The 25,218-nt window shown below is 42.6% G+C and overlaps 2 protein-coding genes across 25 annotated transcripts in view; one reads left to right on the top strand and one right to left on the bottom strand.

The window, feature by feature from the left end:
- The window catches only part of UBAP1 (ubiquitin associated protein 1), a 36,302-nt gene extending 18,238 nt beyond the window's left edge, over nucleotides 1-18,064 (bottom strand). For 2 of the 15 annotated variants that reach the window (XM_086869522.1, XM_086869530.1), the window contains exons 1-2: nucleotides 17,976-18,064; nucleotides 15,236-16,546 (exon numbers count right to left, since the gene is read on the bottom strand). The gene's annotated coding sequence lies outside the window, so the exon portion shown is untranslated. Of the gene's footprint in view, nucleotides 1-8; nucleotides 1,327-5,047; nucleotides 5,112-9,518; nucleotides 9,635-15,235; nucleotides 16,547-17,975 lie in introns of those variants that run through there. The other 13 variants (XM_086869529.1, XM_023943984.2, XM_023943982.2 and 10 more) reach the window with 11 other exon arrangements.
- Nucleotides 17,978-25,218, top strand: part of DCAF12 (DDB1 and CUL4 associated factor 12) — a 32,528-nt gene continuing 25,287 nt past the window's right edge. For 3 of the 10 annotated variants that reach the window (XR_015281116.1, XR_015281114.1, XR_015281115.1), the window contains exons 1-2: nucleotides 18,008-18,369; nucleotides 19,187-19,441. Coding sequence is in view for 4 of the 10 variants with exons in the window: in XM_086869534.1 (XP_086725660.1) it covers nucleotides 18,289-18,369; nucleotides 19,187-19,441 (336 nt within the window). In the remaining 6 variants the exon portion in view is untranslated. Of the gene's footprint in view, nucleotides 18,370-18,707; nucleotides 19,058-19,186; nucleotides 19,442-25,218 lie in introns of those variants that run through there. The other 7 variants (XR_015281118.1, XR_015281117.1, XM_086869535.1 and 4 more) reach the window with 5 other exon arrangements.

Below are 25,218 nucleotides of genomic sequence, written 5' to 3' on the forward strand. Positions count from 1 at the left end.
AATCATACCTTCACGTCCTCACCAGTCCTCTCTTTGTGGCAGGAGACGGCGTGGCACTGCTCACTCTCCACTGAACTTGGGAGAAAGCCTCTACACACTTATTTTAATGTCTCAGTTTTTTTTCTAGTTACTGCCTCAGACTGAAAAGCAACTCCTTTTTTTGAAGATTTCAAAAACTTCTGATAAGAGAAAGTAACCTCCTCACTTTGCCAACTCAAGTAGATTAAGGGTGTTTGCTCAAGGGAGCACCACTTGCTACTGCTCCAGGGACATGAGTAGCAACATATATAAATCCCAACAAGCCAAAACTGCACATCCAGCTTCCAAGGAGTCTTGCAGTAGCCTATAACACTGGAGTTGCATAACGTCTCAGTGTCATCCCACATAAGATCGATGGATCTTGCTTTTGCTGCCAATCCTGTAGTAAAATCCTAATGCTGACCTGGTGTCTGCATTAACTTCGAGATGCAGTGGAAAAATAATTCCTCTGCCATATAAAACACCTTAATTAACCACAGAACTAGCTAAGACACATCAGCAGCAAGCTAGTCATGAAATGGATTATTTCCAGAGCCAGTCACTTTAGATTAACATAACATTTGAGTTTATATCACACAGGTATTGCTGAAGCACTGTGAGTGTGCACTTATTAAGACACCATTACTTCAGAAGGCATTTGTCAGCAAACTGTTAAGCACCACACTCACTAACATAAGAACAGGCTGCCAGCCACATTTCATCATCCCCTTCCTAAAGAAGGTTTAATTAAAATAATGTCTTATGTCTAATCAGATTTGACAGGCTTGTCAGGGACCACTGTTACAAGCATGATGCTGTTGCTCTGTCATCCTGGCTGGGAAAACAATATTTGCATCCAGGTAGGTGGTTACTCATGTTGTTACTATGATTCTGGGCATTTTCTGAACATTAATTATACCATGCAGTAAAGGTTTGCTTATTTTTGTTACCACTGATTTTGAAATTTAATTTGAAATTTGGACTTATTCCAAATCAGATGATGGACAAGTCCAGCCCTACCACTGTTCCCTTTGATCTCCACACTCCAAAACAAGACGCTGAAGGGCATTGTTGGTAACAACACATGGACTTTGGCCTGATAGTTTACTGCACACTGTAAATTAAGAGGACAAAAAAGCTTTTTCAGCACCTTTCCTGCTCTAGAGGAACCAGTCAGTTGCATCGTACTACAGGGTGTTCTTACAGCCACCTACAAGCTGTCTTCCATAAATGTAGACCTCCCTAGCCTCACTCCCTCGTTCTTGCTTCTGGCCAACTGTCCATGGAGAAGATCAGGGCTGCAAGTACCTAAAGGTTATAAAGAAAGGAACTGAAGCAACCTTATGTGAACTCTTGTCCATCCATCTGTATAGTTTTTTACTTAGTAACACTGAGGCAGCAGGTCAACATCCTTACAACCAGCCAATCAGAGGAACACAGCATAGCAAGAGCCCAGGATGAGGGCAGAGGACCTCAGAGTGATCACGACAGAAGGGGAGAGGGGTAGGGAAACAACCACAACAACAAACACCACAAAGATGCAGAAACAGAAGTGGCAAGGCGAAACTGATGACAGCAACAACTGGTACAGAGAGGTGACGAGCTGGAATGGCTTGCAGATACAGAGGTGACCAAGGCAATTCACTGTGCATGCCATCACCTAAACCTGAATGGCATTTAGTTGTGCTGCTAGACAAGGAGAATATAGAAAAGCATGACTTGGTTCAAGTAGGTAATGCCAAAAGGAGTTTGGCAGAGAAAAGAACAAAAAAATTATTACAAAGAGTGACTCATGAAGAGCTTCCAGGAAGTTGAGGTGGTTTTTTGCTATTATTTCAATGTTTCTTCTACTTTACCTTGAGTTTATATTTTCATTCCTTTTCTTCTGAAGGAGTTCTGAATAGACAAGTTGGAAGTATCCTACACTAATGATACCTGTAATTGCTTTATTCATGATAACTCAAACCAATTTAACTATTTGGCAAGAAGAACTGGACTCTTGCTTGAGTTTGGGGTGCAAACATGTCTGGATCCCAGACCATGTTAATTCCCTCAAGTAATTTCCACCTGAAATTCAGATAAATGAAAAGTGAATAACTTATGGGTGAAAGGAAACAAAAATGCCTCAAGTTATCAATCATAATCAAATCAGCACATCTATGATTTTCAGAGAAAGAGATCTATCTTGCAATTTTCATTTTACCTGCTAATACACATTGTGTAGTCTACATACAACTAAGAATGTGCCATTCAGTCTGAAAACTACAAAAACAGAAGTCTAAAAATGTAAAACATTTTTTCCTGCCTATATTACATTAATGCACTAGTGATTTTACAGTAAAGAAAAAAGTAAAAATCACTTTGATTCAAGTGACTGGTTTCTAATGGTCACAGGTGTTCAAAATTTAGACTGTTTTCAGTTTTCATTGTACCAATTTAACTTCAGTACAAGTGAAGGGCTATAACCAACAGGATTCTGTATATATAACTTCAAAAAGCAAAACTAGAAGTCAACAGTGTCTGTTGCTAAGACAAAAAAAAAGTTAAGTTTCTCATACCAAAGCTTCCCATCTATGTAAGTGTTCAACCGCTGCTACACAGCTCAGATCTCTTACAACCTCTCAGCAAAAAGCCAGTAACTTCACTACAGTACAAAACAGATTCCATATTTTTACTGTAGTATCCAAATGGATGATCACCCCAAAACCTGCAGCAATTGCTTCCAGTTTGTACCTCTAAGAGTTCTAAAAACAAGAGCATGTGAAGGTACTCCCCTTTCAATAAAGCACAATGATGTTGAGCCCCTGGTAACAGCTGTCTGGATGAACTTGTAATGCAACATGTGACGTAATGCAACTACATGCCCACAACACTAACATGCGCCCCTTGCCCCTCCCAAATACCTAATCAAGCAAAACAACAATAAAAAAACCAAACCAAAAACCAAAGTAAAAAAAAAAACCCAAGACCCCAAAACTAAAAACCCACAAAGGAAAGAAAAAAAAAACTCTATCACCAGTCTAACAGAAAAGTAAGTTCTAGCTTTATCTACAGTAACTCCTCTGAAGCACTACCTTAATCCAGGAGATAAAGTAAATTAAATTTCTTGGTCAAATTTAAGATTGACATAAACAACCCAAAACCTCCTCCAATCCAACACTCTTATGAAGCTGCTATCCAATTTTCAAGGGACACCAGTTAAGACAGATCTAATGATATCTTCATCTTCTGGGATACAAATACAAGTGGTCATCATCCTACATTTCACCATTCAGAGTAGGCCTTACACTGATAAGAGGGGATTTGAGGGAGGTGTGATGTATCCCTGCTGCATACATATCCTATGGATCAACAGTTCAAGCAGCTGTAATGAGTGACCTAAATCTGAACAGTCTACATCAAACAAATGCAGTTTGTTATTACTAGTGCAATGCTTGAGGGGCAGAGGGACAGGAGCAAGTAAAATGGCACTTTCTAAAGCATTTCTCAAATACATCAGTAGGAAGGAAAGGAAGAAAAGACCCTGAAAAATAGGACTATGTGCAGATCACTGGATTACAAGACAACACTAGTGATAGCCATAACATTCATTATGGAGGTTTTCATGTAGATGTTCAGTTGCATCTTCCTAATGCTGATGAACATCAGGAGACACTGATTCTTCAAATTGCGCCATTGTTTAACATGACAGAGCGGACAATCAACCTTTTGCTCCTGGACTTCTCTGTTGGAGGCTTACACACACTCTCAGAAAGGCATGGCATCTCTCTGTCATTCCATATGGATTCATGGCCCTAACATCAGACACCTGCAGTTCCAGTTATCCTCATATCATGTCCCACTTTGTTCATCAGACTCGTTACAAGCAGATACTGTTTGACTGGTTATGGATTTAAGATTCATAGCTGATAACAGACAGTTCCATTCCTCTTTTAAGATCCTGACTATGTGTTTGAAGCATAATTTGCCATACACCTCACCCAGAAATCAGGGACAACCCTACAATGGCTGTGGAAATGAAGCACACTAATATACCATTTTTTTAGTCACTTGGTGACTTATCAGGCATACAGATTTCTAACACAGTTGAAAATTATACACCACACAAACCCCTAGAAATACAAGTTTCACAGGTAGCAGCACAAGGAAACAGAAAAGTACTTACAGCCAGCCCTGTGGTCAAAGCAGATCAAGGCAAGTTTTTCCTTTAGTCAGACACTGACGTGCCAAACAACAGCATGGAGGATGCACCTATTCTAAATTCACATTTAACTTGGCAGCAAATGCATGCAGACGGGTGACCTTTTTAAAAAGGACTCTTTCCAGAAATTTCAAAGTGCAATTTAGTGATTTTTACCCAAGTTATTTAAAGATCATGTAGACAAAAGAGCTGAGAGAAAAGAGATGTGTTTTCTTTTTTTTTTTACTTCAAGGTGAGCTTCACTAATCTACAAACTACAACACCACCAACAAAAAGAATGATAAACTAGAAATAGAGGACTAACTTCCCCTCCTTGAGGCACGAAAGAAGCAAGACAGAAATTTTAGAGATATCTATATATCTATCTCTGAAAATATAAATGTGTCATGCAATTCCTACATTCCAGGAAAAAAGAGAAAAATACAACCCAAGACTCATACTTGCAGTGAGGGCTGCAATAATCTCAATCCAGTGAAATAAATCCCAAATTTGATGAGCAGAGCAACTGTTTTTAATACCTATTTTGCTATATCTAAAGTTTGAATAGCAAATACCTACCAGTTTTGAGAGTTTGAAACTGTCAGATGGTAAGCATCTGGTAACTATCAACAAGTGTAGCTACTTCAGCTTAATTACCATAAAATTTCATACTACTACAAAAGAGTCAGTTTTTTCTAAGCAATTTTAGCACTAACCAGAGCCAGGCATGTGCATTAACTTTCCTCGTTAATCACAGCACTTTAGAAGAAAGCTAATATTTCAACACAACCCTTCTTGAGTGAGAGAGACTTCTAATTGCTAGTTTCAACAACGAAATAGCCCACTTACTTTGTTCTTTTGGTAAAGATGGATGAAAAAGCAGTGGAATAGCCCACACATTTAGAATGTATGCCTGCAACACAGAATATCAAAAACTAATTAAAATGCTGCTCTATTTGTTGCAGTGGTACTTCAACATGTAACAAGCTGATTCTGAAGTACTTCAGTATTATTAATACTTCAGACTTGTCCCAGTTATGAATGAGAGCTAGACAGACACTCTCAAAATGCTGCCAGCACAACAAAGTAAAACAGCTTTTAATCCATTAATCACAACATACTCTTTTAAATTTAAAAATAATAGAATCTCTGCAGTTTCAAGCTTTTTGTTCTTATGCTCTTTAACCAACAGAGGTAACAGGTAGCTGATCTGGTATTACTTAGAAATAAGTTCAACTCTGTTGACCATACCAGGACCTTCTCCCAATACCAATACAAAACCTCAAACTATTTTGGTACATAAAGCAATTGTATTCATTAATTTTCAATATTTATTTACTAACCAGAACTTAATTGATTTCAATACATTACAACAATTAAATGACTATGTAAAAAATCCATTCTAAAGACATCTGTAAAGTTGTCATCTTTTCCCTGTTAAAGCTCAGAAGAGAAATTATAACATTTGCTGATAATTATGGTTTTGGTTATAAATTTGGTGAAATACTAACACTTATGGAATTACTTTAACAAAGGAGAAAAAAAAAAAAAGTCTATCAAGAAATCAAGCTGGCCTAAGTTTTTTAATGGAAAAATAAGATCTGCCAGCAGCTCAAACATCACTTGCAGTTCGATGTATTGGATCTCAGCCAAAATATGCCCATCTTGCACTGTACAAGAATAATGAGAACAGTGTTATACTACTATAGATGCATCAATTTTTCCTTTATACTTGGGTCACATGCACTACCCACTCTTACCACACATTTAATATCTTCCCAGAAAAATTCAGCATGGTACTGATAGAAAAAAAAAAAAACATGTTATATTAACTATTCCACCTCCAAAGAAACCAGCAAGCAGGCTGAAATACTGATATGCAGCATGGGAACTACTGTTTCAGACCCTGATTGCACGCTCAGCCCAAGCAGTCTGAATACACATCAGGCCAACAACAGCCATCTTCCATTCCTGAAAGAATCTCTTCCATCATATGGTTAAAATGGTTAGACTATTTTTGCCATCTGATGTCCCTGTCTCCCACTAATACATCTTATTTCTCTCAAGTAAAAGAGCCACATTTTAAGAATATAAAGTCCTTGCAAACTCACTCGATTCAATCATGGAATGTTTTGGGTTGAAAGGAACCTTCAAAGATCATCTAGTCCACACACTCTGTCACAGGCAAGGGTGTTGATCAGGTTTTTTAAAGTTCCATCCAACCTGTCCTAGAACACCTCCAGGGATGAGTTATCCACAGGTTCCCAGGGCAACCTGTTAAATTCCTCATCACCTTCTTTTCTTCCTTATGTTCAATCTCAATCTTCCCTCTTTTCAGTTTCATCTTTCAGTGTTTCCATTTTCCAGGAAACACCCCAATTTACCATAAATTAATCTTTCTCCAAATACATACTTTGAGATAAATGGAAGGAAAAGTCCTAAACACTTCATACTCCTGAAGCAATTGAAACATCTGGAAAAGTGCAGTCTCCAAAGCACTCTTTTGTGAAGTGACAATGTAAGCTCATAGCATCTTAAATCTCACTGATTTTCACAACATACCTCCGAGGCTGGGTTTGCCTTTGCCTTGACAGCGCTAATGTGAGAAACCCGAATTGCATTCTAGGTGCCACGGGTGTGACATTCTTCACAAGTTTATTTGACTTTTTCTAGGGCTTATGCATTTCTCCAACACATTAACATGTCACTGGTACAGTCTCAACTTTCAATGCCAACTCATTTTGTCCTCAAATCATGTGTCACTCCTGTTTAGCCAACAGGCATCTATCCTCATCTAACCTATCTTATCAAGTCTGAGACAAGAAAATAAGCATAGACTGAAGTACACATCTGAAAAAAAATGCCAGGTTTTGCTACACTAAAGGATGAAAGTAAAAGACCAGGAAGAAAACAAACCCTTATCACTGTTCATGAACATTCAATTCAGTTACTGTCATATGTTCACCGAGCTGAGGCCTCATCAAGGACATATTCCTTACCTGACCAACTCAACAAAACAAAGGAGTCAAACTGAAATTCAAAAAATGTATCAAGCAAATATGGTCCCATTGCTGTAGTGCCTAAAAACCAATCTCATTTCATCTCCAGGCATCAGTCAATCCTACTTTCAAGTCATCCCATCCAGTCCAAATAGGACTGAATGACTGCAGTAAAAAGATGAGCTAGATGGGAAATACTATGGGTAAACAACATCAAATTGAATTTCACTACCAGAAGTTGTGTTTATAAATTAAAAAAGTTAACTTGTTTTAATTAACAAGGAACTGATGCATAACAGAGCATTAAAAGCAGGAAACTGATTTAAAGCAAATAGTAACATCTTAATTATTTCTTGCAATGGCTTGTAAACTTTAGGAGAGGCTGGTATAAAGACGATGTTCTGCCCTTTAAAAACACATAGTAACAAAAACATCAGAAGCTGAGCTATCAAAAAAATAAATGCTCTGTACATGAAAACAGTAGCAGACACTTGAACAGCTCCACAGACTAGTAGTACCCTCACTGAACATGCATCTGAATTAATTTGCAACACTGAAAGGTAAGTTGCCTTGAGTAAGCTCGTCTAGTGTAGAAAAACAAAAATTTACCTCTGAGCAGTGAAATGAGACTGCCCTCAGCTATAGTAGATCTATTACAAAACAAGAGCATGATAAGTAAATGAGCTGCTTGCTGTGTTTTATATTAGAAAACTTCATGGGCCCACACTACCTGAGGGCAGCATACTCAGTCCTGAGCAGAAACATCTTCCTTGCAATCTCTTCATTTTGTAGTTCTCAAATAGCAAATGCCCCTCTATTAGGGGCTACTTAAATGGAAATATGGTTCAGCCTGTAATTCAAGTACATTGGATTGGAATGGAATACATGGAATGGAAGCCACTAGCAAGAAGGAAAAACCAAAGAGATACTATATATCTGTTAAAGAAGGTTTACTCTGTGTGCAACTGCTACAGCTGAGGTTACTAGCAGTGAAGATACACAAACATACAATCCCCACCCTCCAAATAGGGAAGCAGAGCAAATACTCAGTCCTTGAGATGTACCTTTCAAGGATGCTCCAGCTGCTACACTCCCCTTCACATACTGCTTCAGAAAGCCTTCTTATAGCACAGATGTCATTCCTCCCTCCCTGCCACATTCACAGAAGGTACTCAGTAGATCCCTAAGCGTAATAAAATAATCCCCTCATCCACCCACCTTAATTCCTACTGTTTCCATTCAAATTGAGCCTTAAGATTTAAATTTCCTTACTTAAAACAAACTGAAGGGGTGCGCTTTCCCTCTGTGCAAGACAAGTCTGCCCTCCCAGCACTGCAACCCTACTTGCAGTTAATGTTTAGGCAGGGAAGTTTAAGGAGTAGTGTACTACTCCTTAAGGAGTCTGCACTAAGAAAGTAAAATTTCTATCATAAATGCACAGAGCAAAATCCAAGGTAATAGGGGAGACACACACATACACACACAATTTGCAAGCCTCCCAAAAGTAAGGGCATATGGATACTGAACTCTCAGTGCCCAAGTGGAATGGAAAATAGAAAAGAAACCAAAGACAAGGAAAGACACTGCTTTCAGATGAAATCTAGATACCTACAGGATATTTATAATGCCAGGAACTACACACTTCTCATTCATTTTCTTTGCCCTGAGGGGAAAGTAGTTTTGCAGAAATTTCCTTACACCCTCAGCACCTCGTAACTCTTATAAGAGACTCCAGAATACCTCTCAAGGCACATAACCAGCAGTGAAATTGCTGTTTTGCAGGTATGAGGAATAACTGCTGAAGCAGTTTGCCCACAGTCATCCAGTTCAGCCAGCAGCAAAGTCAGAACACAACCTGTGTTTCCCAAATCCCAAACCCACAGCTGCACCAGGAATCTCACTGCAGCCTCTCAAGTTTGGAACAGTATCCATTCCCTACCAAATTACTCCTATTCAGTCTTTTTCATCTCACTATAAAAGCCCCAAGGATTCACTTCAGATTTGAATATGAAATTTGGTGTAGTCCAAACTTTATTTGTAAGTTACCACTTCCAATTTATTTAAGTATGTCACTTTGTTATATACTATATAGTCTGTCTCACTGAGTAGTATAAATTTTTTCCCTGCACATCAGGAAGTTCTTCAGCAGATATAGTAATGACTGCAAGCCCCAGAACACTTAAAGCAATGAATAACTAAACAGAAATGGCTCATTTTATGTGCAAAAAGAAACCTTCAAAGATGCATTAGCTTAATTTTCTCAGGACATTTTGGCAGATCTGACTCAGCTTCTAGCCTTACTTTCCGCAATCTAGCCTTACTTTATTTTATAACTAGACCAGAATAGGTTGCTGGATGAAGTTGCTCTGTGACCTCCCAAGGACCATCCCACAGTTTCTCCTCTCCAAACATTTAAGGCTGGCAAGAACACAGGACTGAGGACTGCTGACAGCACAAAGATCTCTCTCAGTGGACCATCATAATAACCGTGACATGACAGCAAGATGACTTTTTTTTTAAGAAGCTAAGTGGCAATACTGTGGGCTGACCATTCCTCCTCTGAGCTATCAGATTGTCTCCTGTTACCTGAGAATCAGTCGCAGCCTGCCCCTCTCATAACCCATATGCCTGATGCAATCCAGCCTACTTTAGGAAATTAATCCAGTGCTGCCTAACAACAGAACATGAGAATCACATTCAGATTCCTGCAGGAACATAAAATTACAGGAGAAATTTGCCTTGAATAAAGACTGGCATATAAAGGATACACAGCTTCTCTCCCAGCATGAAGGGAAAATGAGAAATCCTTTCCATTACTCGGTAGAACCAATTTATCCAGAGTACAGCCAGATCCCTTGCGTTAAACATGGTTACATTTCAAGTGTTCATCTCCAATATTGTAACACAGAACATCCCCAGAGACAGACAGACTTTCAGAACTGTACAATAACTGCATATGCAATATGGGAGTTCAGTGTGAAGAGGGTGACATTACCACGTCAAAGAACAGCCATCATAGTCATTTCGCCAACAGCTTCCAGAGGCCACCTCCAAAAGCAGCTCAGATCACCTTGCCATTTGTGCCAAAACCAACTTCTTCACCTTCCTTCATTTATCTTTCATCTTCTAATAAATTGTGGATTCTGTAAGCTGCATTTAATGAGGCTTTTCCAGTTTAACACCTTCACATAGATGAGATTACAGACCGTAACAGTATAACTTTTATATTCACACTTCAATTTGATAGCTCTCCCTTTACATACAAATTCAGAAATAAATAACAGTGTTAGTTAACAGCAACAAGACTTTTACTGTCTTTTCTTGGATTTTCTTTCCAAAAAAGACACTAAATTACTAAGCACTTACTTCCAGGTAAGTAAACAGAAAACATGTATCTTCCACAAGCAAGAATGAAGCCTCTAACTACAGGTACTTTTTTTTTTCTCCCTCTCTTCTTAATAGAGAATATAAAGGTACTTTTTGGAAACAGTTCTTTTGTATAGTATTGCAAACACAGCAAGCAAAATGAAACTAAATAATCCTTCACCTGTTTTCTACCAGTAAGTCAAACAGACTGTCAACAAACTGCTTGTGGTGACATAATACTTAATTAAAAGATTAAGAACACATTCTTTTCTTGGAGGCTATGCAGCATAAAGCTTTTCTGCCCTTTTTCAATCATCAAGCAGTTTTATTCCAGATGATTAATGGTGATTTTATTCAAGAGTCCCTTCCCTGCTACATGTGCTTCTGATATTTCTACGTCAAATTATTACACAGGACAATGCATGATGGTATTAGTCATTAGGGTGGAACCCAGTGCGGCTTTGCTGCATCACAGAAGGAAACAAAATTTTAACACGTACTTCAGACAGTACCAATAAACTAGGAATCTAGTTTTATTTTAGCACTGAGAATTGATGAGGTGTGCCAAATTGAACACACAAGCATTTCCCTGTGTCTAAATTAGGCACAGGGCTAAAACATGACACAGCACAACTGGCACCCTTTGAAACACACCGTCCCAAAACCAGGAATAAATCTCAGCAGTCATTTCAGTCATGGCTTCATCAGCAGCTAGCCTAGAAATGACAAATGGTACAAGCACAAGCATACATATAAGAAAGGGGCTTAAAAATAAATTATTTCACATAATCTAGTAGATAATTACCAAAAATGCTGAGCTCCAGTTACACAGACCAGACAAGAGCTCACAACTCTTTACTACTACTTTCCATTATACCAACCATCAACAGGTAAATATATTAATTGCTCTCATATGCAGATAATCTTCCAGATGAAGAACTGACAACACCTTGTATAGGACTCACCTTATTCTGATTTAAAATGTTACTATCGTTTAAGAGTTTCTGATACAAAATGCAACTGAGATAAAACAAGCTCAGTCAGTTACAAAGTGTAACACTACTAATGCAACATGGTATTTTGAACCAATCTGCTGTCCTTCTAGAAGGGAAGATCTAAATCTAAATTAGATCAAAGATATTGTGTTCCCCTTTTGATGTAATTCTGTGTTTCAAGTAAATTGCAAGCTTAAGGGACTCTGGAAAGACCTTGTAGCTTTCAAAAATTGAAAAAACACAAACCAAATCCAGTCTGGGCATACGGTCTGTCCTTTAAAAATTCGCATTCACAGGAAAGACAGCATTTCTTCACATTTAAGAAAAAAGCCTTTGGACAAAAGGATTTGGAATACAATGTAACGACTTGAGAGAGGGGAAAGCCCCCAGTGCTCAGGTTCCGATGAGATCTCAGCACAAGACTACTGACTGCAAAAGGTCATTAGGGACACAGAACATGAGCTTATTCAAACCAAGTCAGAGGGTCAAAGCATTAAGCAATGCACTTGCATACCAGAGAGGATTACCCACCTAAGTAGTTAACACACAACAACCGCGAGCTCAGGCTCGTATCGATCAACTGCACTAATCCCAAGGGTCGATCGCAGAGTGGTGTGTGCTGCAAGATCAATAGCCTTGCCTTCCCAGACATCAGCTTAAGCACACACAATGCAGGGATAAGAAACCAACCTTTGATGCATCCTAAAAGACCTATTTTTTCAAACAAGAGAACTATTTATAAGTTGTAAACAACCCCTCTTCGCCTTTCCTTCAAAGAACTGTTTTCACAAACAGCTTCAGAGCTTTCCAATTATGGCTCCACTAGACCTTCCTTATGCTGACATTGATTTGAATTGCACTGATCAATTTTAAATAGATAATCATGCCCTTAGGTAGAGATCCTTGTAAAATGACAGCTGAAACTCTGAAATTTGGGATTGAAGAGACTGGGAGAGATTATGCTAGAACCAAAATACCAGAAAACTTAGACAGAAGGCCTGTGTAATAAGGAAAACTAAATTTCTCAAACACCAATTTATCAAAATATTCAACCCCAGCATCAACTGTAAAATATGGGAACAGACTTGTTAAACAGTCTGTTTTTAACAGACTGTTAAAAACTCATAATACAGAGACTGGATATGAACAACAATTATCAATTCACTAAATTGGACAACGAAATTTTTAATCCCTAGAGTTTGAGAAAGCAACAGGAAACCATAAGCTTACACAAATTTAAAAAGAGGATGAGTAAGGTGTCACCTTCTGTGTCATTACAGCACTTCTGCTACCAGCACCAGCCAAAACAGCTCCAGCTGTCACAGTGTGACAGATGAGGCTGGATTGGTCCAGAAACCTGACTCCATTCTGTCAGTTACAGGTTTTTGTCTCGAGGATAACAAAACATCATATGATTACTGGAGATGGAGCTCTTCCAAGTGTTTTTGATGATTTTTCACCATTACAATTTTTCTATCCATCAACATAAACTATACAGGAAATCTCCAGGCTGACCTGCATACACTCTGAATATTCTGAAAATGTAAGTTCTCTTCATTAAAGAGAAACTAAAATTTACAGAGTCACATAATTTAGATTTGAGAGTTTCTTGGTTTTCCCTATAAAGTTTCATGTCCCTTTGCTTCAGCTCATGCTTGAATAGCACTTTAGTAGCAGAAACTCCTTCCCTGACTCCTTTGTTCCAAAGGGCATGCACAGGAAAAGAAAAAACAAAAAATAAAAGGAGATATTAAGCATACAGGCTAAGTACAGGTGGTGAGGCAAGGAAAGAACCATCACTTTCAGTTTTGTTTCTGAAACTAAACCCACAAACTTGTGAAAGCTGTTTAAAAATTACATATTTCTTGTCTCCCTCGCCTTAGAATTAAGGTTTTTGCCACCCAGTGGCAACGGTAACCTTAAGAACCACTGACACATCTGAATTGCAGCTCTGTGTGTACAGGAAACTGAAGTCACTGAGCAGCAGTTCTTCGTGGTGTTGTAACCCAACACCACTTTGCACACGACTCTGCTGCTGCCACAGGGAGCACCTTAGCCCACCCTACTGCCCGTGGCTGCTGCACAGCTACACAGATTTTCCCTATGGAGAAAAGGGAAGGAGACTGAAATACATTTTTCCCTCTTGCCTGAAAAATGCCAGGAAACCAGCAGTTGCAGGAGTGCCTGCACAGGGACAGCAAGTTCCATACCTCAAGGCTGATAAGGGAAGGTGAGGAAAAGGTCTGGCTAATTGCAGCACTTCCTCTTTTTCCTCAACACCCTAGATCGCAGCTGGAGTGGGAGTAAGATCCCTCTCACCAAGCTCACACAAAAGACTCTTAGTCCCATAACAGGCTGTGGGATGCAGCAAGCCTTCCATCAGCAGCACAGCCGCTGAAGTTACATCACCAAGCACAACCCAGTTGCCCCTTAGTTTGGCAACACACACTTGCCAAAGTGAGTCATGTAGGAATATTGATCTCAAAGTGCTTAAATCTAACATGAATACATTTTACAACATGAATACATGGGCAGATAGTTCCACAGCCAAGTGCCAGAGTCCATCTGCTTATCTCCACCCGAATGAGACATCATCAGTGTCATAACATTTCTGTTTGACCAGGTTTTTTTCACTTGTTTGGAATTTCTAATGATGTGGGGAATAAAAACAGTTGATAAGGTGGCTCTTTTCCATCTATTGTAATTTCTTTTACTAATTAAAAAAAAAAACCAAAAAAACAAAGCAAACCTAACCTTCCCGTTAGTAGGATAAATTTTGAGTTATCAAAACACAGGAAGACAGCCCATCAATTATACTAAATAAAAACAAAGAAATAAATAATTGCACTGGATGTCTTACTTCTAGTGAGAACTGAGCTAAAGGGAACACAAAGTATTATCAGGAAGTTACAAATAACTAAACTGAAGTATTCTTATACCAACGTATACATCCATGGAATGTTTGCATCTCAAACTATGAGAAAGATGTAGTCAAAAGCAGAATAGATAACTGGAAAAGATCCAGAAATAGGTGGCAAGCATAAAAAGAGAACTGTAGGGCTACAACCCATGAAATAAAGATGACTGGATCTTTAGCCTACAAGGAGATGCTGCCAAAGAGTGACTACTCCGTGATTTAGCAGTAAAGTCACAAGCAGCATAGGGAAGATGGACACCGTGACTTGCACAGCACAAGAGGCAGAAATTAACAAGTTACCTGACTCGACACACACCACACCCCCAAAGAAAATCAGATGTTTGTTTTGGCTCCTCACTGATTTAGTTACTGTGAAGAGACACTTCCGAACATCACGGACACCAACAGCTTACTCGGATCTCAACAGCCACCGGGCAAACTCATCAGGGGTTACTAGGCAGAAAGACATTCCCTTGACTCCGGCGGTCTCGGAAACTGCTGGAAAGCAGGAGCCTGTGGGACAGGACCGTCACCCCGCCTTGCTCCGCCAGTCCAGCCCAGGGCCGAGTGCTGGCACCTCACAGCGGCTCTTCAGAGCAGGAACGAAGGGTCTCCGTTCTCGGAGAAGAGGAAGGGGCGCGGTCCGTCCCCAGCTGCTCCTGCCCAGTACCTGCGGCCCCCGCGGTCCCCTCCCGTACCTGCGGCGACCCAGCCCCGCTGCCCCACGCAGTGCTTGCATCCCCCCAGTCTAGCCCGGTACCTGCGGCCCCCGGCCCCGCTGTCCCGCCGTCCCGCAGTCACCGCCCGCCGTCCCTACGGGCCCCGCTCGGCGCCGCCGGAACCGGGCGACGCCATCTTGTCTGGGCCCCGCCGGCGGGATGGCGTCATGCCGTGACGTCACCTGCGCCTGCCGGGCCAATCGGGAACGGCGGATGGTGACGCCACCGCGAGAGGAGGGGGCGGGGCGAAGGCGGAGCCACGCCTCTTCGCGGGGCGGGGCCAGGGAGTTTCCGTGTGTCGTCCGTGTCTCCGTTCCTGTCGCTGTCGTCTGCCTTTGCCAACCACTGACCCTGTCCCTGTCCTATTCCTGCCTCTCTTTCATCCCCTTACCAGCCTCTGTCCGTATTGCATCCCTAACCCTGCCCCGGTTCCATCGCTGTTCGAGCCCCTGTCCTTGTCTCTGCCCTTGTCCCTAGTCCTGCCTGTTTCCTCTCCCGCCCTGTCTTGCCCCCTCCTGCCCCTCCTGCTGCTCCTGCCCCTGTCCCTATCCCTTTACCTGCCTCTGACCCTGTCCCATTCCCTGTGTCATCTCTGTCCCTGCCTGTCTCTGTCACTGTCCCTTTGTCTGTCACTCATGTCACTGATCAGACTGTCACTCTGATCCAGTCCTTGCTTCTGTCCCTGTGCTGCCTGCAGGTCTGTCCCCAGCTCCTGCCCTGCCCGGGAGCTCCTCCAGCGCCTCCTGCCCCTCTCGCAGCTCTGCATCGTGCCAGGGCTCCCCAAGGGGCTGGATGTAGGTGCTGGGTGGGACACAGAGAGGCCATGCCCATCCCACACCCTTCTGCCTCTTCCCTCAGCAGCCACGGCTACCTCACCTTCCCAAGGGACTTCGGGGACATTCCCGCTGGGTTGTCAGCCTTTTGAGCCATCCTTGATCCGAAATGGAGGGGTTTTGTCCAAAATGGGCGTGGTAGTTGTGTATGTGAGGGAGGATGTGGAGAAAGGAGTTAATCATGGTAAATTATGACTGCAAATGGCCAAACTGGAATTACAGCTTTTATCCTCAGAGGAAACTGGAAAGCCTGAGAGGTTCATTTATAATTTCTTCTTCAGTTTGCTTTCTCACAGCACCTTTATCTTTGGGGTTGGATGAAAACGCTCAAGGTCACAAAAACAATGTTGTATTAGGAAAATATGTACTGATTCCATATGACTTGAGGCAGCATCAGATGTCAGGTGGTCAGAAGCTGGCATTTTCTTAAAGTCTGTCTGCATATCACATGTTTTCTCTACTCTGCAATACCACTGGCAAGTAGCAATTGCTGGGTTTGGATCACATGAAGCTTTGCCTCTGAAACATAGAAAAAGAGTGTATGAGCCATGTGGACATCAGAAAAAGACATCCTTCCACATGGGTCTCAGAGGGGTGCAATGAAATGCAAATATAGTATTATCTCTTTAATTCTCCAGCAATAAGTGATTTCCCAGGTGGAATGTGTGGGAAAATGAATGGGGGTAAAATTAGAGAAAAACAGAGAGTTATATTCACATTCTAACAGAAGCTAGTACAGAAAACAGAGGGTGAAGTGCAGTTGTGACTCTCTGGATGGGATGTCAGCATGCCAAACTTCCCACACACAATCCATGTTAAAGGGGACTGAAGGGAGGGTGGAGCAGAATGGAGACACCAGGGCCAGGCTCTGTTGTAATCCTGGCAAGAGGGGGAACTCAGTAGTGCAGATAAACTGCTCAGCAGCTGAAAACCAAGGAGGAAAAGGAGATGCCTTACTGCTAAACCAGCTACCGTGGCAAGATCACAAATGCCCGCCTCCCTTCCAGAGACTACCTCAGGTGTGACACTGACATTACCCACCTGCAAGGTACAGCTACCCCGCACTGAACATGATATATGATGAGAGTTACTCAAGGTAGTGGAAAAACAGTATAAAATTAAGTTTAAAATGGGGAGAAGTTAGGGAAGGTTCCACTGTAACTTCTGGGATTGACTGACTGGTCAGGCTGAACCTGTCAAAACTATAGTCTTATGTATGGTGATTGTTTGTCTTGTTTGCTCTGAATACATTTTTGCAGCCAGATACTATCACCACCAATATTTGCACCTCAATCTGTCAGTTTTCTATTACATTAATAAAATATTATTATTCTGTAAACTGTCCTTCAAGAATGTTAACAGTGGGTAAAATACTCAACTGTGGGGGCCTTGGAGATGCCTTCTGGCCTCTAATGCTTTTGGTGTGAATTCCTGGATCTTTCCTGGGGTGCCAAGAGACCAGCTAAAGGCGTGAGAACCCTCAAAGGGGTTTTTGTGTTTCCACGTGACCCTGAATAAGTCAGTTGAATCACCTTCTGATCCAGTGGACAGTTCAGTGAAGAGTTAGACATTAGGAAGAATTTCTTCACAGAATGGGTGATAAGACATTGGGAATGAACTGCTCAGGGAGGTGGAGGAGTCGCCATTCTGGAGATTTTTAGGAAAAGACTGCACATGGCACTCTGTGCCACGTTCTGTTTGACAGCCTAGTGTTCACTCATAGGTTGGACTGGGTGATACTAGAGGTCTTTTACGACCTAATTGATTCTATGATTCTGACCCTATAGTGGGACCCTGACAGACTGGTCGGTCACAAGTGTCTTGGCTTTCCTGCGGAGCTCAGAGTCTGATCAAACACGAAGGGTTTGGGAATATCTCGGTTTCCTGGGGGCGATTCCCAAACGTCCACCTTGTACTGAGGCCGCCCTGCCGCAAGGGGGCGCCATACCTAGTCACGCTGATTTCGCTGTCATGGCAACAGCAGAGGTTGCGGCCCGGTTGCTAGGCAACAAAGTGCCCGGGCGGGGCGGAGCCGCCGCCGCAAAGTTGCGACGCAACTGTCGTAAAAAGGGGAAGGGAGAATAAAAAAAAAAAAAGCACCTAAAAAACTAAACCCCGTGGTGTTGTAAAATGCCGTGAGGCGCGGCCGGCGGGGCCTGAGGGACAGAGCCCGGGCCCGGTCCCGCTCCATATGCCCCGAACCACCCCGTCCCGCTCCATGTGGGGCCGCTTCTCATCCACATCTTCCTCATCCTTCTACTATGGCCCGGAAAACAGTTAGCAGGAAGCGGAAAGCGGCGGCAGCTGCCGCCGCGGGGACCGGGGGTCTCCAGGGGGAGCAGGTAAGGGGTGAGGGGGTGGTGGGGGTGAAGCGCTTGTACCCTGTGGTGGGAAGGGGGAGAAGCGCTGGTTCCCGGGGCGGGGCGGATGTGCCGGTCCCCGGGAGGAAGGGGGTGACCCTGTTCGGGTGCTGCGGAAGGAAGGTGTCCTGGGGGGTCGGGAATCCTGGGGAGTGGCAGCCAGTCCCGGTGGTAGCCGGTGGTAGCCAGGGATGAGGAGGTCACCTGGGGAGGGACAGCCTCGGTCCTAGTGTCACCCAGAGAGGGGCAGCCCCCAAGTACCAGGGTCACCGGGGAGGAGGAGCCCCTGGTCCCAGGGTCAGTCCCCCCCTTTTTCCACGCGCCCCGGGGCTCGCGGCGCCCCGTTGGGTTCGGCCGTTCGCCGGTCGCTGCCGCGTAGCGATGATGGCTGGATGGCTCTGGCCCGGTCGGAGGAGGCCGAGCGCCGCGGTCGGTATCGGGGAGCCGCCTGGGTGTCACCCCTACGCCTGCCAAGCTGAGGGCGAGTGCTATCGGCGCTGCCCCTCTCCGGTTCCAAGCGCACCGCTCCTTCCCGTGGGCATTTGGCGTACCAACGGTGCCGAACCGCCACGGACTGTCGTTATATCTTCGCCGTGTTACTTCTTTAGCAGATACTTTCGTTTAATGTCACGCTGCTAAAGGCTCTATCAGCATTCCCGAGTTAATTTCCGTGCGCGGTGTTCCATGGGTGGTTTGGAAGGGTTCAGGGTTTTGCTGGGAATATCGCTGAATTTGAAAGGGTGGTGTCTTAAAGTTTGTTTTAATTGGTTTATCCACTATCCAAATTTATTATCCACAGTACGGGTGGGATCACTCGGTTCACAAAAGGAAAAGGCTCCCGCCGGTGAAAAGGTCTCTGGTGTACTACGTGAAAGGGAGAGAGGTCCGGATGCAGAATGAGTCCAGCTACCACCGCTTGTTACATGGATACGCAGCCCAGCAGCTCCCCAGCCTCCTGAAGGAGAGGGAATTTCACCTCGGAACACTCAATAAAGTGTTTGCCTCCCAGTGGCTCAATCACCGACAAGTGGTGTGCGGGACAAAATGCAACACGGTGAGTGGCACCCCTCGCTGTTTCCCTTTCCTCTGTTAATTATTCCACCTCTACCCTCAAAAGTTGCTTATCATAATCAAAGTGTGTGGATGGCCAGGGAAAACATTAGGAATTAGGAGTGGAGTCAAAATCGCGCCCAATTAACTGAACGAAAGCAATGCTTAAGGACGATCTTTCCTCATCTGAAAATGTTGCACTGTAATTCCCAGTAAAGCACTTGTGTGATCTGTACAGAGTGATTTACCCCTGGCTGTGGGATGAGGAGCAACAGTGGGATTGGATCTTTCCTTTTGTCCTGCAGATGAGAAGCTATTCTAATGAACAGATATTAGTGTCTCTAATGGTGGCTGTCAGTGCTTGGCCGAACTTGCTGCTAAGGTTTCTTTTTTCTGTTATGTTCAGTCTTACACAGTTTGGTTTTACATATGGTTCTATGCTGATAGCTTTTAAAAGTTGTTCAAAACCTGTGGTTAAACTCCAGATATTTGTCAGAACAGCCAGAAATGTTCTGAACTTTTTTAAAAAATAAATTCCAGATTTTCAGTGTTATCCTTTGCTTGTTGACTTTATAATTCTTCACTCTAAAACTGTCTCCAGTGCTTGAATAACTTCTCTGGTTTATATATTTTTACATGCTTCTACAAAAACTAAAAGCTCCTCAGATTCTTGAAGTGATGCTTTCAAACATTTCATGGGAATATTAAAATGGTGTCCTGTGGGACAAGTAAATGGAGGAGATCATATTTCTTAGGTAATATTCTCTCTGCTAGAGTTATTAGCCCAAGTTCATTGGCTGAGATAGCAGTTTCATGCATGGAGTTGTGATTGAATTAGTACAAAATCCTACACTGCAGGTTGCTTGGTGCCACAGAAGGGAATCAAGGGTTACAAGGAATGAATGCATAGGTGAAGCAGCTCTTAAATCTCAGAGTGTATCAGTTACTTCTTTGCCTCAAGATCTTTCTGTGCCATGCCAAAGCCATGCTTAGTGGTCTGATCAGCAAGGGACAGTGGGCTGTTTTTTTTTCCATTTTGGATGATTAAACATTCTGAGATGGTCTGTTACTATTCACAGTTGCACAGGGGGAGATTTTATGCAGTAGCTCTTAAGATGCGGAGCCTAACTGTATAAACAAAGCAATCTTTTAGCAGCAATAAGCTCAAAATAGAATCTCTCTGCCTACTTTCTCCACATATGTTCATCTCCTCAGCCAGTCAGCAGCCAGAACTGGTTGTGGTTGTAGAGCTGCTTACAGGAGACAAACTCCTGCTGAAATACAAGCTCCCAAAAATCTTGCTTACTCTAGCAAGATGACTGTATGTTTTATAGAGTTGCAATAATTTTGCTGTGTTCTTTAACTTTGGTAGCTCTGGCACATCTGCTGCGAAGATAAATGGACAAGTGGGTTGTTAACGCAACCTTGCAGATAATTGTTTGGGACCAAACAATCATGGAGCTGAAGAGGGATTCAGCAGTATTGTTGTTCCCTTTGCACATGCTGCAGCCAAGGGTGCTTGTCCACAGCCAGACTTAGAGACGGACCTTCTCTGTCATTAAGCAAAATAGAATGATTGCAGAAAAAGTCCCTGCAGCATTGTGAAAGATCATATATGAGTTATGAGTGCTGTAATAACTGTACGTTGTTTGCTTTGTGCTCACATTTGAACAAGTGAAGTGTTAAACTCTACACTCTAATTATGAGATTTTTCTCTCTCATCTCCTGAGTGTGTGACCTATTAATGAAAAATGCCTTTGCTTATTCTCATATGCTGAAGTTGTGGTATTCAAGCTGGGACTAAATCGAAAACACCTTGGTTGACTTCAGCAAGGTCTGCTGCATTGGAGTTGCACTAAGTTAATGCAAGAGAAGAATACAAACTATAGCAGTTAGTTTAATCAGGGCTTGACTGTGGCACTGAGTGCTTTTAGCATTTAATTTATAAATTGCCCATCACTGTGCAGTGCCAGGAGGATTCACTGTTCTTAATGACGAAACAAAAATATGCTCTTGTCATAGAGGAGGAGGTTTGGGTTTAGTCACTTGGCAGTACTAGTTACTATAAAAATACTGAAGAAAATATGGAGCTCTCTGTCAATAACTCTTTTTTGATGAATAATATGATTAGTTTAATTATGTGAAGTAACTTTTTATCCTTAAAACTATTCCAGGGTGTGAAATAACTTTATTCTTCTCCAGTGAATCATGGTGCTCATAGTTGAGCAGCTGTAAATCAAATGTTTCAGATATTTGTGTTCTGCAGAGGTGCATGCTTTTTCTGGTAGATTTAGAATTATGGGAACTATTACAAGCATACAGGCACATAGAATTTCAAGGGAAATCACACAGACCTTTCACCTGAGTTTTGCAGAGCCAGGATTCCTGTTTGTAAGAATTTCCTAGACCTTGCATGTATCAGTTGCTTCTTTGCCTCAAGATCTTTCTGTGCCATGCCAAAGCATGTCTCCTTAATGTTTTTCCAATTAAAATGAATGAGCAGGGAACTTCTAAGCGGTGCAGATATTTAGGTTATGTTCTGATAGGTACCAAAATTACCAAAGACTGATGCTGTGAGGATATATAGAAGAAACAGTCTGTCACAGAAGAAGATCTGTAATCTGCAGTCTTCGCTTCAGGCTTCATTGAGAAACTCATGAGACTTAGGTAGGAGACAGGCTTACGGCAAACAAAAACATAGAATACAAGATTCCTGTGTTTTGGGGTTTTTCTTCCTCATTACTGTTTCAGGAAATTATGAAGACTAAAATAATGTCTAAAAAGAGGTTTCCGTAATTTTTCAGCTTCCTTTGCTCTGTTTGCTACATGTACATGTTCAGGATATAATCCTTTCACTAATTGCAAAGTTAAAGATGAAAAACTATAATAGCTATAAATAATTACCTAAATAAAATAAGCTAATTCTTTTCCAGTTGCTTGAGAATACATTTACTTGGAATCTAGTTCAGTTTTTTTTTTTGTTTTTCCAGGCAGGCCAAATAGATGCATTTGTGTTTAAAAACTTCCTTTCTGAATGCTCTCTCCTGTTTTCTCAGGCAGTTCTTCCAAGGCATCCATAGGTTGGTTTCTGAATGCTGGCTGAAACCTTTTCTCTCTTCAGCAGATTGCTGTGTTGCCTTAGCTGACCTGCTGTAAATCACCAGCTCTCATTTCCTATTAGAGACTTTAAACTTGTTCAAAGAGATCCTACTTTGTTCTGTGCATCTCATACAATTAACAACCCTGTCTTGTACTCCTGGGATTGTGGTGAGCATACAATGGGAAGTTCCTTTTCTGTCTGTGAATGTGAACTGTCTATGGGGAAAGTTATTTCCCCCTGCTTTGCACGTTAATGTATCTTCTGGCTTTGCGTATGTGAGGAAGCATCAAGATGACAGCACATTTCTCATCACTTGTTGGGAATGAGAAGTCTCCTCTAGTTTGTAGCTCTACTCAAAGTCCAGCGAGCAGTGACCGAAACTTAGCATTAATAAACCTCTGATGCCTGTAGCTGATATTTCCAGTCACATGCCTTTCAGTAGCTTGTGACCAAATAGTCAGGTATTGGTTTCTTGTCTCAAGAGTATTTGCTTTTCTGTCGACTGCATGTGATACTCATGTCTGCCTGGTAGTGTCTGTGCCAGGTATGGTGAGAGTAGGGATGCCCTTTAGCAGATGTCTGTCACTTCTCCATTCTTTGCCATCTGTCAGCATGTATTAGCTGTCTCCTAGCCCCCTGAAATTAAACACAGAGGGTAAAATGCACATAGAAAATGATAAATGTGATTTTGACACTGCACAAATGCAGTAACAACAAAGTCTGTGTCCATTAGCTGGTTGTGTTTCAGAGTTTCACAGAAAGGTGGAGTGCCTGATTTCATGGTCTTGTCTCTGGAAATGTGAATTCAAAGTCAACCAACTTGCTTGCTGCTTTTACCTCTCCTCACTTCTCAGGTGGTTTCTTTATATTGTGGATTGTTTTGCTTTTGACCCTTTCAATAAGGATGTGTAAGGCCATTGTGCACTTGAGTTGACTCTACTGCATAACCTGTAAGTTTTGTGCTAAGATTAATGCATGTTAGTGTGGCTAATGTAGTTGCCATTCCCTGCGATGCTGGAAAAGTCATGGCAGTCAGATGAAGTCCCAGGTGACTGGAAAAGGGAAGCCATTGTACCTATCTTGAGAAACAGTAGAAAGAAGAATTCCAAGAACTACTGACTGTCAGCATCCCCTCTTTGCCTGGGAAGATCATGAGATCTGGTTTCCTCCTAGAAGCTCTGCTAAGGCACGTGGAGAGCAGGGAGGTGAATTGAGGCAACCAGCATGGCTTCACCAAGGGTAAGTCCTGCCTGACAAGCCAGAGGCTTTCTGTGATGCAGTGTCTGCAGGAGTAGACAAGGAAAGGATCTCAAATGTCATTTGTCTGGACTTTTGTACAGCCTTTGACACGGTCCCCCACAACATCCTTCTGTCTAAATTAGAGGGAGATGGATTTGATGGATGAACTGTTGGGTGGTGAGGCATTGGCTGGATAACCACAGAGTACTGGTCTCAGAGTCCCAGTGGACATCAGTGATAAGTGGAGTCCTTCATGGATCCATACTGGGACCAGTGTTCTTTGATACGATCATTAATGGCATAGGGATCAAGATCAGTGGCATGGGGATCAAGTACACTCCCAGCAAGTTTGATGATAACACCAAGCTGATTGGTGCTTTGACACACCTGAAGGATGGGATGCTATCCAGAGGGACTGGACAAGCTCAGGGAGTGGGTCCATGGGAACATCATAAAGTTCAAGGCCAAGTGCTGGTGCTGCACCTGGGTGAGAGCAGCCCCCGGTATCAGCACAGGCTGGGCATGAACAGACCCAGAGCAGCCCTGCCCAGAAGGACCTGGGGGTACTATGGGTGAGAGGCTGGACATGCCCTGGCCATGGCACTCACAGCCCAGAGAGCCAAACGTGTCCTGGGCTGCATCCAGAGCCCCGTGGGCAGCAGGGGAGGGAGAAGATTCTGCCCCTGTGCTCTGCTCTGCTGAGACCCAGCTGGAGCATCCAGAGCTGGGGTCCCTGCACAGGAGGGACAGGGACCTGCTGGAGTGAGCCCAGAGGAGGCCACCAAGATGGCTGGAGGGCTGGAGCACCTCTCCGACAAGGAAAGGCTGAGAGTGTTTTGGTTGCGCAGCCTGGAGGAGAGAAGGCTCTGAGGAGGCCTTATCATGTCCTTCCAGTACCTAAAAGGGCACTTGAAAAAAAAGATAGGGACAGATGAACAGGGCTTGTAGTGACTGGAAAAGAGGCACTGGTTTTCACTTTAATGAGGGCAGAGTCACCTGAGATACAAGAAAGATTCTTACACTTTACCATCAGGCTAGTGACACACTGGCATGGGTTGCCCACGCAGCTGTTGAGTGCTCAGTCTGTGGAAACATGCAAAGACAGGTTGGACAGAGCTCTGAGCAGTCTGGTCTAGTTCATGTCCCTGCTCACTGCTGGGCACTTGGACAAGATAACTTTTAAGTGTTCCTTGCAACCCAAACCATTCTATGCTTCTTTATTTTGATCTTCAGCAGAAAGCAGACATGTGATGCCAGTTTGATAGTTTAACATGTCCATGTGTCTTTGGGGCTTCGCATATATTAGTAAATTTGTATTGCTACAGAACAGAAAACCTGATACCAAGTTTTTTTACGAACTGAAAAGAAAGATATTTATGATCTGAATAAAAGTTGAGGCTGAGAACTCGAAAAAATCAATCACTGCTAGTCAGGTGTGACCA

Source organism: Cyanistes caeruleus, chromosome Z (assembly GCF_971803275.1).
Source record: "Cyanistes caeruleus chromosome Z, bCyaCae1.hap1.1, whole genome shotgun sequence".
Taxonomy (NCBI): domain Eukaryota; kingdom Metazoa; phylum Chordata; class Aves; order Passeriformes; family Paridae; genus Cyanistes; species Cyanistes caeruleus.